Source organism: Dromiciops gliroides, chromosome 5 (genome assembly GCF_019393635.1).
Source record: "Dromiciops gliroides isolate mDroGli1 chromosome 5, mDroGli1.pri, whole genome shotgun sequence".
Lineage (NCBI taxonomy): Eukaryota > Metazoa > Chordata > Mammalia > Microbiotheria > Microbiotheriidae > Dromiciops > Dromiciops gliroides.
Window position 1 is genome coordinate 175,515,152 of NC_057865.1, and position 14,709 is coordinate 175,529,860.

The 14,709-nt window shown below is 38.0% G+C and overlaps 1 protein-coding gene across 1 annotated transcript in view; it reads left to right on the forward strand.

The window, feature by feature from the left end:
- Positions 1-12,581, forward strand: part of ITPR2 (inositol 1,4,5-trisphosphate receptor type 2) — a 511,835-nt gene extending 499,254 nt beyond the window's left edge. Inside the window, exons 56-57 of the mRNA XM_043966319.1 lie at positions 7,960-8,121; positions 9,955-12,581. Coding sequence (XP_043822254.1) covers positions 7,960-8,121; positions 9,955-10,041 — 249 coding nt within the window. The 3' untranslated portion in view covers positions 10,042-12,581. The remainder of the gene's footprint in view (positions 1-7,959; positions 8,122-9,954) is intronic.
- The last annotated feature ends 2,128 nt before the right edge of the window (positions 12,582-14,709 follow it).

Here is a 14,709-nt window from a genome sequence, read left to right on the forward strand (position 1 = left end):
TATACAGGATGTTTCTGTGGAGGGCGAGAGGAGGGAGGAGTACAAGGGGAACTATGGTGATGTAAAAAGATAAAAGACTGATAAAAACATTTAAAAAATAAAATTGGTTTCCCCCAATTTTTAAAAACTTGTTTTCCAGTAACTCTGATTTCCTCTGACAATTGAATAGAAATTTAATTTTTAAGAATATCATCTGATCTTTTGCCCTGCACTTTCTACCTTTCACCCTTTCCAACTAAGAACACACTTCATAACCCATACCACTTTCATCTAGGGAAAAGTGGTCTTGGATCAGAACAACTTAAACATAAAACATGGCTTCTGTGTTTTCTTCCTCATCATTAGTTAATATTTGTTGTGCATCAATGGAGTACATAGTACCATACTTGTAACCCTGACACTCGTGTGTTTTTCTTCCCTTAGTTTTTTTAACATGCTAAATTGTAGTCACAATCTCTGTGGTTAATGAGACAGTGAAAAGCTTACTCTGAATTTCACAAAGCTGTGATTTAGATGATGTGCAGGAAAACATCCCTTTCCTCCCTTGCCTTTACATAAGACTAATCAAATCGACCTGTTTCCACAAGTATCTTTCCTTTTCTTAATAATTTGCTTAGCATCATAGCAGAAACTATTTTTCACTCATTGTAAACACTATTTTAAAATATATTGTGGGTATGTATAAAATGTTATCCCATATAATATTAGTGATCACAATATTTCCATTCTCAGAACAAAAACCTACCAATTATAACCTGGGCTACTAGGACCCCATATCCAAAAAAGAAAAAAAAAGGAAATAAAATGCAAACTGCATAGCTCCTGGGGAGATTGAACTATGATCTAAAATTTTTAGCCTAATCAATAGGACTGGCAAACCAAACCTTAGGAAGGATCATGAGATACGATACCTATAAGCTCAAAATTTTGTAAGTAAAATGTGACTGAGAAAAAAGAAATAAAATCTTATTTATGAGGTAGAATGTGTCTTTTTTTTTTTTTCGGGGCAGTGAGGGTTAAGTGATTTTTCCAGGTTCACACAGCTATCTGAGGCCGGATTTGAACTCAGGTACTCCTGAATCCAGGGCTGTTGCTTTATTCACTGCACCACTTAGCTGCCCCCAAGAAGGTGTACTATTAAACACTGACATCCCCAAATCAGAAGGTAGTGGATTTCTTCCCTCAAATTTATCTAATTCTAGATCTTAATCATATTCTTAATTCCTGTTGTTTTCCCTAAATGATATATACAACAGGTAGTCACAAGTACAAAAATCAATTAAGGTGCTTTTTCTAATGAAGTAATTTAATTATTGAACTATAACAGATTTTAATATATCTGAAGTTGAGTAAATAAAAAATTAAATCTCAGAATTTCAAAGTTAAAAAGAGACCTCTCAAAACCACTTATTCCAAATAATATTTGAAAAAGATTCCTTCTACAGCATACTAGAAAAATGGTCATCTGATTTTTGCTCAATGTGATGCAGAATACACTCTCTCCCAAGGCAGCCTGTTCTGCTTTTGAAAACTCTAATTATCAGGAAACTTCTTTTTATATGAAGCCCAAATTATTTTCTTTGCAACTTTTCCCATTATTCCTAGCTTTGTGTTCATGAACCAAGTTAAATCCCTTTTTCAAAATGTTTTTAATGTTTTAATTTAAACCTGGTGGGTATTTTGTTCTCCAGAATCAGTCAGTAAGCATTTATTAAGCAATTCCTATATGCCAAACATTTTGCTAGGCACTGGATATACAGAGTCAAACAATTTCTACTCTCAATGAACTTATATTCTACCAGGAGAGACAAGTACATATATAAATATATGCATAAATGGACATCAGGATGGTACTATTTTTCTTTAAAAGAGAGTGGTCCAAGACTGTTCTTTGCTCCTTCAAGTAATTTTACCCAGACATGACTAGTTAGTCTTGTTCCTAAGATATCGCTGGCTTTTGCATTTAAACAACTTGGAATCTCCACTTGTTAATGCTATTGGGAATCAAAGTTATGACCTTAAGCAAAATGGTTAATTTTCCAGAACCTCCCTTCACACCAGCCTGTAGTCAAATATTTTCATTCTCCATGAAATCAGGAAATTAGTTTGTACTAACCAGTATAAGCACTTCACCATTAATAATCATGTACATAATCATGAGACATGCCACACATGTGTACATTGAAAAATTAGAGAACAAACTGAACTCTTGCGATGAGTAGCATATAGATTTAAAAGTCAATATGGTAAGGCCAATGAATGTCCTCTGTGGTTAAATGTTTAAGTTTCCACAGCAAAGGCTTAACGAAAATTCCCCAGTATGAATTCTTCCTTCCTTCCTTCCTTCCTTCCTTCCTTCCTTCCTTCCTTCCTTCCTTCCTTCCTTGGCAATGAGGGTTAAGTGACTTGTCCAGGGTCACACAGCTAGTAAGTGTCAAGTGTCTAAGGTCGGATTTGAACTCGGGTCCTTCTGAATCCAGAGCTGGTGCTTTATCCACTGCACCACCTAGCTGCCCCAACTTTTTCTTTTCCACTTTGTTTCTCAAACTGAGTTCTGAAGCACTCTGGGGTTTTACAAAGCAGTTCAAGGTGTTCTTCAAAGCAATAATAATAATAGATGGCACACTCCTTTTGTTTGTATGATGCAGAGGATAAGGCCCTGAAGTCTTAATTGTAGCTGTGTAAGTAGAGAGAAGAGATTGGATATGAAAGATGTTTTGGAAGTAGTAACAGCAAAATTTAGCAAATGATTAGATAAGTGGCATGAGAGTGGATAAGAAATTGATAACAATACCAACATTATCCACATGGGAATGTGTGGTGTCTTTGACATGGAAGAAGAGAGAGTTCATGAATAATGAGTTGGATAAGAGATAGACTAGAAACAGGAAGACTGGTTATTACAGTTGTCTAGGTAGGAGGGAAGAACAGCCTGAGCAAATGTGGTTTCAGTGGGAGGAGAGCAAAGGTAACAGATGAAAGATGTATTGTGGAGGCAGAAACCACAGGATTTAGCAACTGATTGAATGTAAGGTAAAGTGAAGAGTCCATGAATCCAAGGACTCAAGTAAAGATATTTGATGGTTAGTTGTATTATTAAGAGAAATAAAAAAGTTAAGGGGAAGGGGAGTCTTAGGTGGCATGGTCATGTGTTCAAATCTGATATGTCAAAGATTATGTAAAAGTAACCAAGACTGCAGGTGAAACAAACATCCGTAATCAAATGCTAAAGCCTACGTACAAAAGGAAATGCAAATATGACAATAACTAGTTCCCATTTTGGCTTATTTCTGATCATTCTGTGTTAAATTATCAACTTATAGTTCTGTGGGTCCAGCAAATTACAAACATGTTTATAAACAAAACAGAAAAGTACCACATAATGTTCCAGTAACCATGCTGAGGGGGTTCCCTACAAATGTTCATTATGTAATCTCACCTAGATCCTCCTCCTAAATGATTCCCTATCTTACTTAACACAGAAGCTTTTCCAAACATTTTCTACCCTCAAATGTCTTAGCACCACATTATTTACTGACTGACTGGCTGACATTGTTACACCCTCTCAGATGAAGATCTTTCATATTTTGCAGAGAAAAATAGATTCCATTCACTGTGAACATTCTCTTCTATTCTTTCCATATTTCACAGTTCCTTGATATCAACCCTACTATCTCTTCCTTTACTTCGGTATATGATAGAGGTTGTCATTTTCTTCATCAAAACTAACCCCCATACATATATCCTACTATCTTCTCCAGCAAATTAACCCACTATTACTTTCACTCTTTCTCTAATCTTTAATCTCCCTGTCTATTGTTTCCTTCCCTGCTGTCTATAAGCATATGCAAGACCTCCCATTCCTAAAACTCTCCATTGGATGGTACCCATCTGGCCCCTTCTCTCTACTGACATCACCACCACTCTAGTTCAGATCTTTTCACCTCTAACCTGAATTATTTTAATGGCCTTCTAACTGATTTACCTGTCATCAGTCTCACTTTTCTCCAGTCTTTCACATGGTTTCTAAAATAATCTTGCTAATGAACAGATTTGACCATTCATTCCCCTGCTCAAACCCCTCAGTAGCTTCCTGCTACACACACAATGAAATATAAGTGCTGTGTGGCTATGTGTGGCTTTCATTGCTGCAGCTTGTTGCTTCTCTAGACTTTTTCATCCTTGTCCATGCTTTACTATACATTTTCAAAATGGAACTTAGCCGAGTCCTTCCTTCAAACCCTTAAAAATTAAATATATTCTTTAGGAATGAAAATTAGAACACATACAACCATGGACCTATTGCTTTATTCTGATTGACACTTTGGAAGAGGCTTCTCTCCCTGAGGAAGGGGGAGAAGGAAGGAAGAGGATGCTGACAACTCTAAAAATCTCCAGTAAAACATGAGAAAGGAAGAGAGGTCATAGGTTTAACTAGGGAAACTTTCTGTATGCCTTAGAACATTGTGCCTTAAACTATGGCACGTCAAGTTTCTTTCATTGTTGTTAGTTTATTTCCTTTCTGACCTCTTCCCTCTTTTTTTTTTTTTAAACCAAAGAGGTGCTTTTAATAGCTACATGCCTCTAGTACTTATATCAGAGAAGGGCAGTAGGTGATATTCCTGATTTCCTCAAAGAAGTCTGGCCAGAACTGGTGGAAGCTTACTTTTTAGTAGTCCCCATCCTCTTTTATATATGGCTCAGAAGATTTTAAAAGTAAAGACTATATATAGCCCATAGAATGAGCAGATCTGCAAAGTCAGCTCCAAAGGAGGGGCTGTTTTCTTTGGTGTAATTTTAATTTAGTTCAGTCCAACAAACATGACGTACAATAGGTGAAGAAAGGAAGGGAAGTCATTTCAGTCATAAGTAATGAGCAGAGGCACAGAAACAGGAGAATATGGGGTGCATTCAGAGGACAGACAATAGTTCCAGTATAAATAGACCACACAGTAAGCATATAGAAGGGAACAATATGACAAAAGCATGGTGAGCCAGTGGAAGGTGTCTTGAGTGATAGGTAAAGGTTATGTAGGCATCAGGGAGCCATTGGGGAATAATGAGTACACAGTGACTGGTGAATAATAAATGCTTGTTTGACTGAGAAGTTTGAGACTTTCTTACAGCAATTCCCTCAACTTTTCTGCTCAGGATTTCTCAGTATCATAACACAATCTCTTCTCTTTCCATTACGTCTCAGAGGAAGAGGTATCCTACCACTTTGGTAAAGATAATTGCTCTACCTGAATTCTTGATCCATTTTACTCCTGCCTTCCACCTGGACTATTGCTAAACTCCTTACATGTTTTTATGACTTGGCTCTCTCTGTTCTCCAATTCATCCTTCCAGTATTACCAGAATATTCTCCCTGTTCTGGTACATGTCTGTGATGGAATACTACTGTGCTATAAGAAATGATGAGCTCAATGATTTTAGAAAAACATGGAAAGACTTGCACAAAATAATGCAGAGCAAAATAGGCAAAACCAAGAGAGTATTGTATATAGTAATTACAATATTGTTTTAAGAATAACTTTGAGTGAATAAGTTATTTTGTCTATTATAACTACCCAAATCAACTATAAAGGATATACGAAGAAAGACACTATCTGCATTCAGAGAAAGAACTGATAAGTAGAAGTATGTATAGAATAATTTTACATATTTGTGTCTAATTGTAGCCATCCCTCAGGTGGGTGCAGGGAGGTAGGAAAAAAAAAAAGGGGAAAAAAAGAAATTTACATGATAATTTTGTTGTATATATGAAAGGAATAGCAAGTTGTGCCTAGCAGATTTGCAGTTTCATGTATAATCATCTTTTTTATTGTACTACATTATGGAAATGCTTGTTTTATTCCATAAATTAAAAATAAAATTTAAGCAAAAACACCAGTCACTGTGCTAAGTCCAAGGATACAAAAAAAAGACAAAAACAAGATCTTTTCCCTCAAGGTACTTTCATTCTAATGGAGTAGTCATCCTGCAAATAATTATGTACATTCAAGGTATCAAAAGAGAGAGAGGGAGAGGGAGGGAGGGAGAGAGGGAGAGAGAGGGAGGGGAGGGGGGGGCAAGAACCTGATGGTATGGTAGATAGAGTGCTGGGCATGGAGTTAGCAAGCCATGAATTCAAATGTGACCTGAGGCACTTAGTAGCTGTGAGACCCTGGGCAAATCACTTGATCTTCATCTGAGTTTTCCCTACTATATAATGATGATACTAATAATAGCATCTACCTCACAGGGTTGTTATGAGGATCAAATGTGCCTTAGAGCAAGCACTATATAAATGCTTCTTCCCTTTCTACACACATAAACACACACACATGCGCATGCACACACATGCATGCACACACAAGCACACACATGTATATGGTAAATGAAAGGTAATCTCAGAGGGAAGGCACTGGGATGTGGGAATAGGAGCCTAATCATTTCATGCTAAAGTAGGGATTTTAGTTGATTCTTGAAGGAGCCAAAGATCCAGGAAACAGAGATGAGGAGGGTGGGCATTACATGATGTGGGGTAGCGGCCAGGCAGCTGCCAAAAAGGGGTAACTTTGGGATTTGGGAGTAATAAGACATTACGTCCAGTATGAATGTGAAGGAACAGAGGTAAGGAGCAAAAGGCAGAAGGTGGTGTCTGGAACAGAAGCAGGAGATCAGGTGGTGAGTGTCTCAGGAACTGTCTAGGCCAAGAAGGATCTATACTAGTAGAGCTGAGATGGGAGTTTCATATTTGGATGTAATGCAGTTTGCTGCATTCAGTTTCATTGTAGGTTTGTATATGATTTTATATAAGTGCAGGAGGTAGTGTGGTATAGTGGACAGCAAGCTGGCCTAGAGGCCACAAAGAAGCAGGTTCGAGTCCCACCTCTTGCACAAGAGTGGCTTTGGGCAGGACTCTCGACTCTAAGTTGCCATGAATATGCTTACCTGAACTGAGAGGGAGAATTTCTCTCCCTGCAATAACACCAATAAAATCATGGATCTAGGCCCTATCTCTTTCCTGTGTGAGACCAGCTCAAGCTTCTGATTTCTCTAAATTACCTGTAGATGAAGGACAATTGGCCACAGCAGCAGTATTTCCTGCCACCAGAAAATAACATCTAAACAGTAGTGAGCTGTGTGGAGGGAGAGAAAGATGTTTTTTACCTCAGAGGCTAAGTCAATAGATAAAACACCCCTGAGGTCAACAGTTTCCACAAATAGGCCAGCAGAGTTCCCATGAGGAGAAGCCACCAGAAAGAGCTGGAGGGGTAATGAGCTACTAGTGGAACAGTTTCTCCTCCTCTACCCTCACCTTGGAAAAAATTAGACTTCCCCCAAAAAACGTCTTGTGTTCTGGGAAGTTGAACTCTGAAACTTGCTGGACTGTAATGAAATGAAGCCGAGTCAAATGTTTGAGTAGCCTGAGGCCATGCCTGCCACTTTTCTCTTCCCCCAGCTGAGCTCAGAGACAGAACTGCTCAAGTTGGGGGTGGAATGAGGTGGGTGGCTGGCTAAAGTGGAGATATTTGTGTTGCCACTCCTTTATTTCCCCCATCCTACGCTCCTGCCTTTCTGCCCATTGCCAGGGGCAGGAAACAGCTCATGCTGTACCCACACACACTTGGATCTCCTTTCTCAGCCTCCAGACTAGACCCTACATCATCAGCTTCCAATGAAGATTCACAGGGAGCCCCAGGGTTCATGGCACTGTACTGAGTGTTTCACCTACTTCCTCCCCACCACCCCATAGGGAGTTTTACTTAATCCCTAGCAATCTGCCCTCCTGGCAATGACAGGATCAATGTCAGACCAAACACTTTACACCTTAACTTTGACACTGTGAGCAAACTTTAGTCTTAATGTTCACTACAATGAGTAGAAATTGTCATTCGCCTTTTGCTTCTAACATTTCATGCTCTCTACCCTGAACACATTCTTATTTGCTTGATTTTGGATGTGTGTTTCTAGGAGAAGAACTTGGACTGGTTTCCTCGGATGCGAGCCATGTCTCTAGTTAGCAATGAAAGTGACAGCGAGCAAAATGAAATTAGAAATCTGCAAGAGAAATTAGAATCAACCATGAGTCTGGTCAAACAGCTGTCTGGTCAGCTAGCTGAGCTCAAGGAACAGGTAAGTGTTCACAAAGTGGGTAGAACATGCCAGGAGTGGAGGCCAGGAGACTCTTGCAAAGACAGCTTTATCAAAAGGGATTATTTTCCCCCCTTGAAATACAATGGATAAAACAAAATTAGGGCCGATCAAGATCTTCTACATTAGCTAGTAATACCAAAACTCCATCTGAAGACCACAGATTTTAAGAGAGCAGTGCAAAGACTTTATTAGGAATTCGAGTACATGGGAGAAATTAAGTTGAGCTGGGGCAAGGGGTTGGAGGTATGGTGAAGAGGTGAGAAAGCAGTCCAAGGAAGGATCACTACTCTGCATGGCTAAGGTAAACTAGAGACAGTGGTCATGAGAACTGAGATAATTGGGCACTTGAGGCCATACTCTGGGATAAAGGAAAAGAGTATGAACCAGGTTCTTAGCTTAGAGAGGAAGGAGAGTGACTTGGTCTGTGGATGTCAGCAACAAGAGTTTGTGCATGAGAGCATAAACTTTGAAGGAGAAGAAAGAGGTGGTTGCCATCTTGTGGATGATACCACATTTTGTCAAAGTGGGATGGTTTGAAAATGGCAGAGGGGACAAGAGCTATAGAAACTCCTTCACCTGGCCCCATGGGTCAGGGAGGAACATCTGTCTTGGAGAGGGGGCCAAAAGATGTGATTTCTTCAAGAGAAAGCTTGATTTTGTGAGCATCAGAAGATGGAAAACATCAAAGAGATCTATTATACTACAATTATCGATGGAGAGCTAGAAGGGGCCTTAAAGGTCACCATCTAAGCCAATCTCCTTATTTTACAGGTGAGAAGCCTGAAGCTCAGAGAGTTGGAGTGATTTATCCAAAATTACACAGGTCCCCTGGATCTAAATCCAGTGATCTTTCTACTGTGTCACAACATAGGAAGGGTATAGAGGGCAAAATGGAAATGGAGTCCAGAGGAGTATATTGGGAAAGAGCTAAAGTTGGATTTATTAGTGCTGGGGTGGGATCGATCAATGCCAGAAGAGGTATGACAGCTAGAGGATACTGAGTGCATTGGATCCAGAGGCCAGATTGCTGACACTGGGATGGGTTGGAGGGGTCAGGTGGAATGTGCACTCCTCTATGGTGAAATTATATCCTGAGGATGCTAGCTTCTGGTGCACCTCTGCAATAGTATTGAGCTTTTTACCCTCCAGGGAGTTCCTTTTGGAGAAAGTTAATACTAAATATACAGGTCTAGCTTAAGTCTTGATGGATAATATCTTCTCTGGCTATAATCAGCCAAGAAAGCAGGACAGCATTGGTTATGTTCTACCCATACAAGTCTACCCTTCTATGGTGCATGACACCATATTACTAACAACTATATTACTAATAGCACCTGTTATCATTATTCTTATACATTGCCACACACACACACACACACACACATATAATGTTATTGCTTATGTGTTATTTATTATTCTTAGTATACTGTTTAACAGTGAGGTAAGTTGGTTTAGCAAACATAGAGTTGTCCTCAGGCTTAGGAAGAACTGGGTAATACATATCTCATATTTTATGGGAGAGACTGGCAACTCTTAGTGTATCTCTCATTGACACCAGGCAATTCTCTAAGGTTGCAGGTTGCAGAAAAAGTGTTGATCTGCACAAGTGTGGTCCCATCTCCATTATTTTTTCTTATAGTTTCATGAAACAGAGCTGTGTATTAAAGGTTAGTCATATGTATATGTTTTCTCTATGGTACCTAGCAATGTATGGATGTTAAGAAAAAATATGAAGCCATTACTAGTTGAGGAAATCAGCTTATCTCTCTCTTTCTCTCTCTGTTCCTTTCCCCTTCCCCCCTCCCACCACAGATGACAGAACAAAGGAAAAATAAGCAGAGACTGGGCTTTCTTGGATCAAACACACCCCATGTGAATCATCACATGCCACTGCACTGATACCATGGGGGGAAGCCGTGACTAGCCTTTCATCAGTATCCCTGCTTGATTACAGAATAAAGAACTGAGATGGAGGGGAGTGAACAGTGCCTATTGTTACAAACTTAAAAACAACCAAGTGCCAAGATGTTAAGTGGTTTTGCTCTGGGAACAATTTACAACTGTTTTTCATGGTTGAGAAGACCACAAATGAAAATATAATAGCTACAAAGAGTACTTTGGGGTACATGTTACACATTCTTCAAGCAACCTGAAACATCTTCAATTGAAGAGAATGATTGGGGAGGAACAGGGTGAGGATGAAAATTAAGGCCGATACAAATTAATAGGAATCATGTTTGTTTCATTGTCTGTATGGGAATGTCTGCCATGGTGGGACAGCATTTGCAGTACTCTTAATCATAGTAAATAAGTTGGGGACACAGGAAAAAATGTTGCTATGGGTTAATTTCCACTAGTATAGAAAAACAGTGAGAGTTGCAAAAATTGTTAATGCTACTGAATTTCAGCTGTCACAAGGCAATTTTCTTATTTATAACATGAAGCACAATGGATTTACAGCAGTGGGAATTTAATCCTTTGGAGTTTATGCACGTTACACTGACAACCTAACTGGAAAGTGATTTCTTTTTTCTTCTTTTTTTGGATTCAGATCTTCTCTGTTAATGTGGCTGCAAATGGAAATTTTTACCTACCTTGTTGTTGAAATGTTTCATAGCTATTTATATTCTAAGATTTTAAAAGAGAGAAGAAAAACTCAAAAGTAAGCGCCATATAAAGATTTTTTGGATATATATGTACTATTAAAACTCATATTGAGATTAAAAAATTTAAAAGGCCTAAAGATGACAAGAAGTCTTGAGGAACTTATAATGGTAGCATTATAGTTTATAAGCACATGGTAGGAGCAATTTGATTTGTGCATGCAGTCCTTAAGGAAATTGGCATTCTTTTTCATGCTGTTCCTTCACTTGAAAAGAGAGGCCAAGAAGTTTATGGAAAATGAGAGTGTTGGTTTTAATTTAAATTTAACTCTATCAATGAAAGGTTTTGAAAATATATCAGAGTATTTCTCAAAGGAAAAATACTTTTCATAGTAAATTATAAAAGAATATTCAGAACTAGCTAGAAGGGCCAAATGGAAAAAGAAAACTATTTTTTCCCCTGCCCTCCTTCATTCTACAAAGTCATTCTTATAAACATCATGTTTAGCACGTTAGGGCAAGATACAGGTAATAAAACCTTAGATAAATAAGAGCAGTGTTACAGAGCCGAGAGCTTGGATGATTTATCATTTTGGTCCCATATATACAATGATATAACACTTCAGTACTTCAAAGGATTCGTGATCCTATTGGTCTACTACTACTACTACTACTACTACTACTATTACTACCACCACCACCACTTATGTGACCCTTTTTCATGTCTTTCTATATGTCTTCCACAGAGGGGATTACCCAATACATGGGGGACCTCTGAAATCTCTTGGGCAATCCATGAGATTTATCTTAGTCTCACTAAATGACCAGGTCACTTCATTTTCCAGTCCAATAGTCTTTTAATAATAGCTTTTGTGTTATTTTTTTTTGCACAATACTTTGTTCATAATATCCTGCATCCTACTCGTGCCCACCATAAATCTCTGCATTGCCCTTTTGATAACCCATAATTATCATTCTTTGGAAAATGTTTTATCCCATATTTCATAGATACATAACATCATTAGAATAATATTGATGAATTTTTTAAAAATTGCCTTTTCCATGAAAAGGAATCATTATGAATATTGTACACTTTCCCAAATGCAATCCAGTCTGCTCTATTTCTGTTAAATTCTGAATATAGTGCCGCCTTCATCTGTAGTGTCTTATTGGGGTCATAGAATCCTAGGCTAGTAACAACCATAGAGGTTTTCTCATCTAATTCCTTAATTTTATAGATTAGTAAGCAAACCCAAGAGAAGTTAAGTGATTTGCCCAAAATTCTACAGGTGGCAAAATGTCAGGGCTGGAATTTGATCCAAGGTAGTATGACTCCAAAGCCAATGCTTTTACCACTGTACTATACTGCCTCCTACTGGTCATCTAACTGAATAGCACATTCTGGATAACAGCTATTCTTCATTGGCTTGATGTTTCATGTGTGGGTAGTAGACTAAGCTCTTTTGAGTGATTTTGGACCTCATCTTCTTAATCACTGTCATCATCATTACTTGTGATTAGCATCACCAAACTTAACCAGGAAATAGCAGAGAAACAATTGTTGACCCATACTCAAAACTCCTCAATCTTAGTAGGACCTCCCAGGGCCTTGTGCTCCATTAGTATAGTCTTAAAGGACTCAGGATCATCTTACCATAGGATATCTAAGTAGGACTTTTGTGGACGTCAGTTATAGAAACTGAGTTCCAACTTCTTTAAGATATCACACACAGTCACCATAGTTCAGTTCTAAACTCAGCCTGCAAAACTCTGGAATCAGATTAAAATGTAATTGGGAAATTTTTAATAGAATAAATAAAAATACATCATAGATAATGTTAATTTGTGGTTCTCTAAGTCAATATTCAGTGGACTGCTGAGATTCATAAGTTTGATACCACTTTTCTAAAGAGCTTCAAAACTCATTAATTTCTAATAAAAGGCTAAACTCTATATTCACAGAAGTAAAAAATAATGAAAGGAATCATGAATCAGCTTTGCTTCTGACCACTGTTAGAGATGGTGTTGGTAGTACCTGGGCAAGATGACTCTGTGTGTGTGTGTGTGTGTGTGTGTGTGTGTGTGTGTATCAAATCTCTGAACATCTCTAATATGGCCCCACCAGTGGAAGTGTTCTGTATCCTGACAAAATAGAGCTTCACTTATTCAAGCTCTGAGGTACTACAACTTCTGCATTTGATTCAACTGATCCTTACTCTTGACTAACCCTTTAAATCACACCATACGTATTTTAAAATGTAATCATTTTAGCCAATGGTGGTTATGAATAGCACCTGCTAATGAAAGTGTTTTCAAATTATTCAATTAAAGAAGGAAAACTAAGTCTTGGGCGGGGTGTAAGGGCAAGACATGGAAAGGTGAGATCATGATCTCTGATCTTACAGCTTGAAGTTACTTTAGAAATCGCATAACCTAATCTCATTTTTGAGAGGAGAAAACTGAAGTCCCAAGAAGTTTTGTGATTTGATCAAAGTCCACTGTGAATTGAAAGCAGAGGCTACATTCAAACCCAGGTCCTGTGACTCCAAGTCCAGAGCTACTGCGGCTCACTATACCATAGCTGCATCGCAGATTCTCTTGCATCCAACTTAGGAAACAAATACCATTCCTGCACAAGACGAAGCTTTGTATTATCTGAATGGAAAGAAAGAACAAATTTATTTGTTGGCACTGATGTGAAATACTAACCGTCAGCTACATTCCCTCCCAATCCTGCTTTATAACATTTCCTTTTTCAGGAAGAGATCCTCTTGTGGAAGCTTGCTATGTGGAAGCAACCTAAGATCTCAAAACCAACACCCACTATCAATAGCACTTGCCCACAGTGTTTGCTTAAGTTTTTAGAATCTAAAAGAGATCTTACCATCAATAGGACTATCACTTGCACAGTATATAAATATTATTCAGTTTTGTTTGCTATGACTTCCTCCTCCTTCTTCAATTGCTAATGGAAGTCTAGATCCTTTAAGACAAATAAATATACCAAGATATTGATGGCAGTTTAAGGGTGAAAATTGGGGTGGGGGATGGGGTATAGAAAAAACCTTTATGCAACCGGTATGTCCATGAGTAATATGCTTTGTATTAATGTAAATTTAACAAAATAAAAATAAGCATATCTGAACTGAACAGCTTAGAAGAAAATCAAATATTTGACTATTAAAACCCATGTTAGTTTTTTTAAAAACATCATGCAATAATGAATGTAATTTTCAATAAACAGTTTGACCGTTTTGTTTAAGTTCTATTCCCTCACTCCATTTCAAGGTCTAAGAACTTCACACAAATATATTTTTTTAATTAAAATATTCTTAGATGAGATAGTGCTTTCTGTTGTATGAAAGGCTATAATATTATAATAAATTAATTACATGCTTAAAAAGATTTGTCATATTTTTAAACACATTTACAAGAAGGATTTTTTTTTCCTCGAACACCCAAATTCATTCAATTGGTGGTCAAAATCCAGTTTCTAGTAAAAGATTGTTCCTTTAAGTCAAAGCTAATTGATCTCCCTCTAGCCATGTTCTCAGCTGACTAATCAAAAGTCTGTTCTTCTTCTTTGGTTTGCAGTTCTTGTCTTAGTGCACAGAGGCTTGCATTGTATCCCTAGGGCATCGAATAATTGTGTAAGGAAGTAAATGGGGATAGAACTTTTGCTTCCCGAGAATGAACTAAGAAGTAAGAGAGGCAGACATGGTTACTATGTGCTCAGTACAGGACTATTAGCCGGCTTGAACATAAGTAGGTAGTTAGAGCAACAGGCAGATAAATATTTCTGAGACTAGAATTAATGTTACAAATCATATTTAACCATCAAGTGTGAATTTAAGATTGCTTTAGGAAGTAGTTATTGTAAGATAATAAGAGAGGCAGCTGTGGTGTAGGATAGAGTCAGAAAGACCTTATCCTCCCGACCCCCCACCCCCGTTTTCTGGCCTGG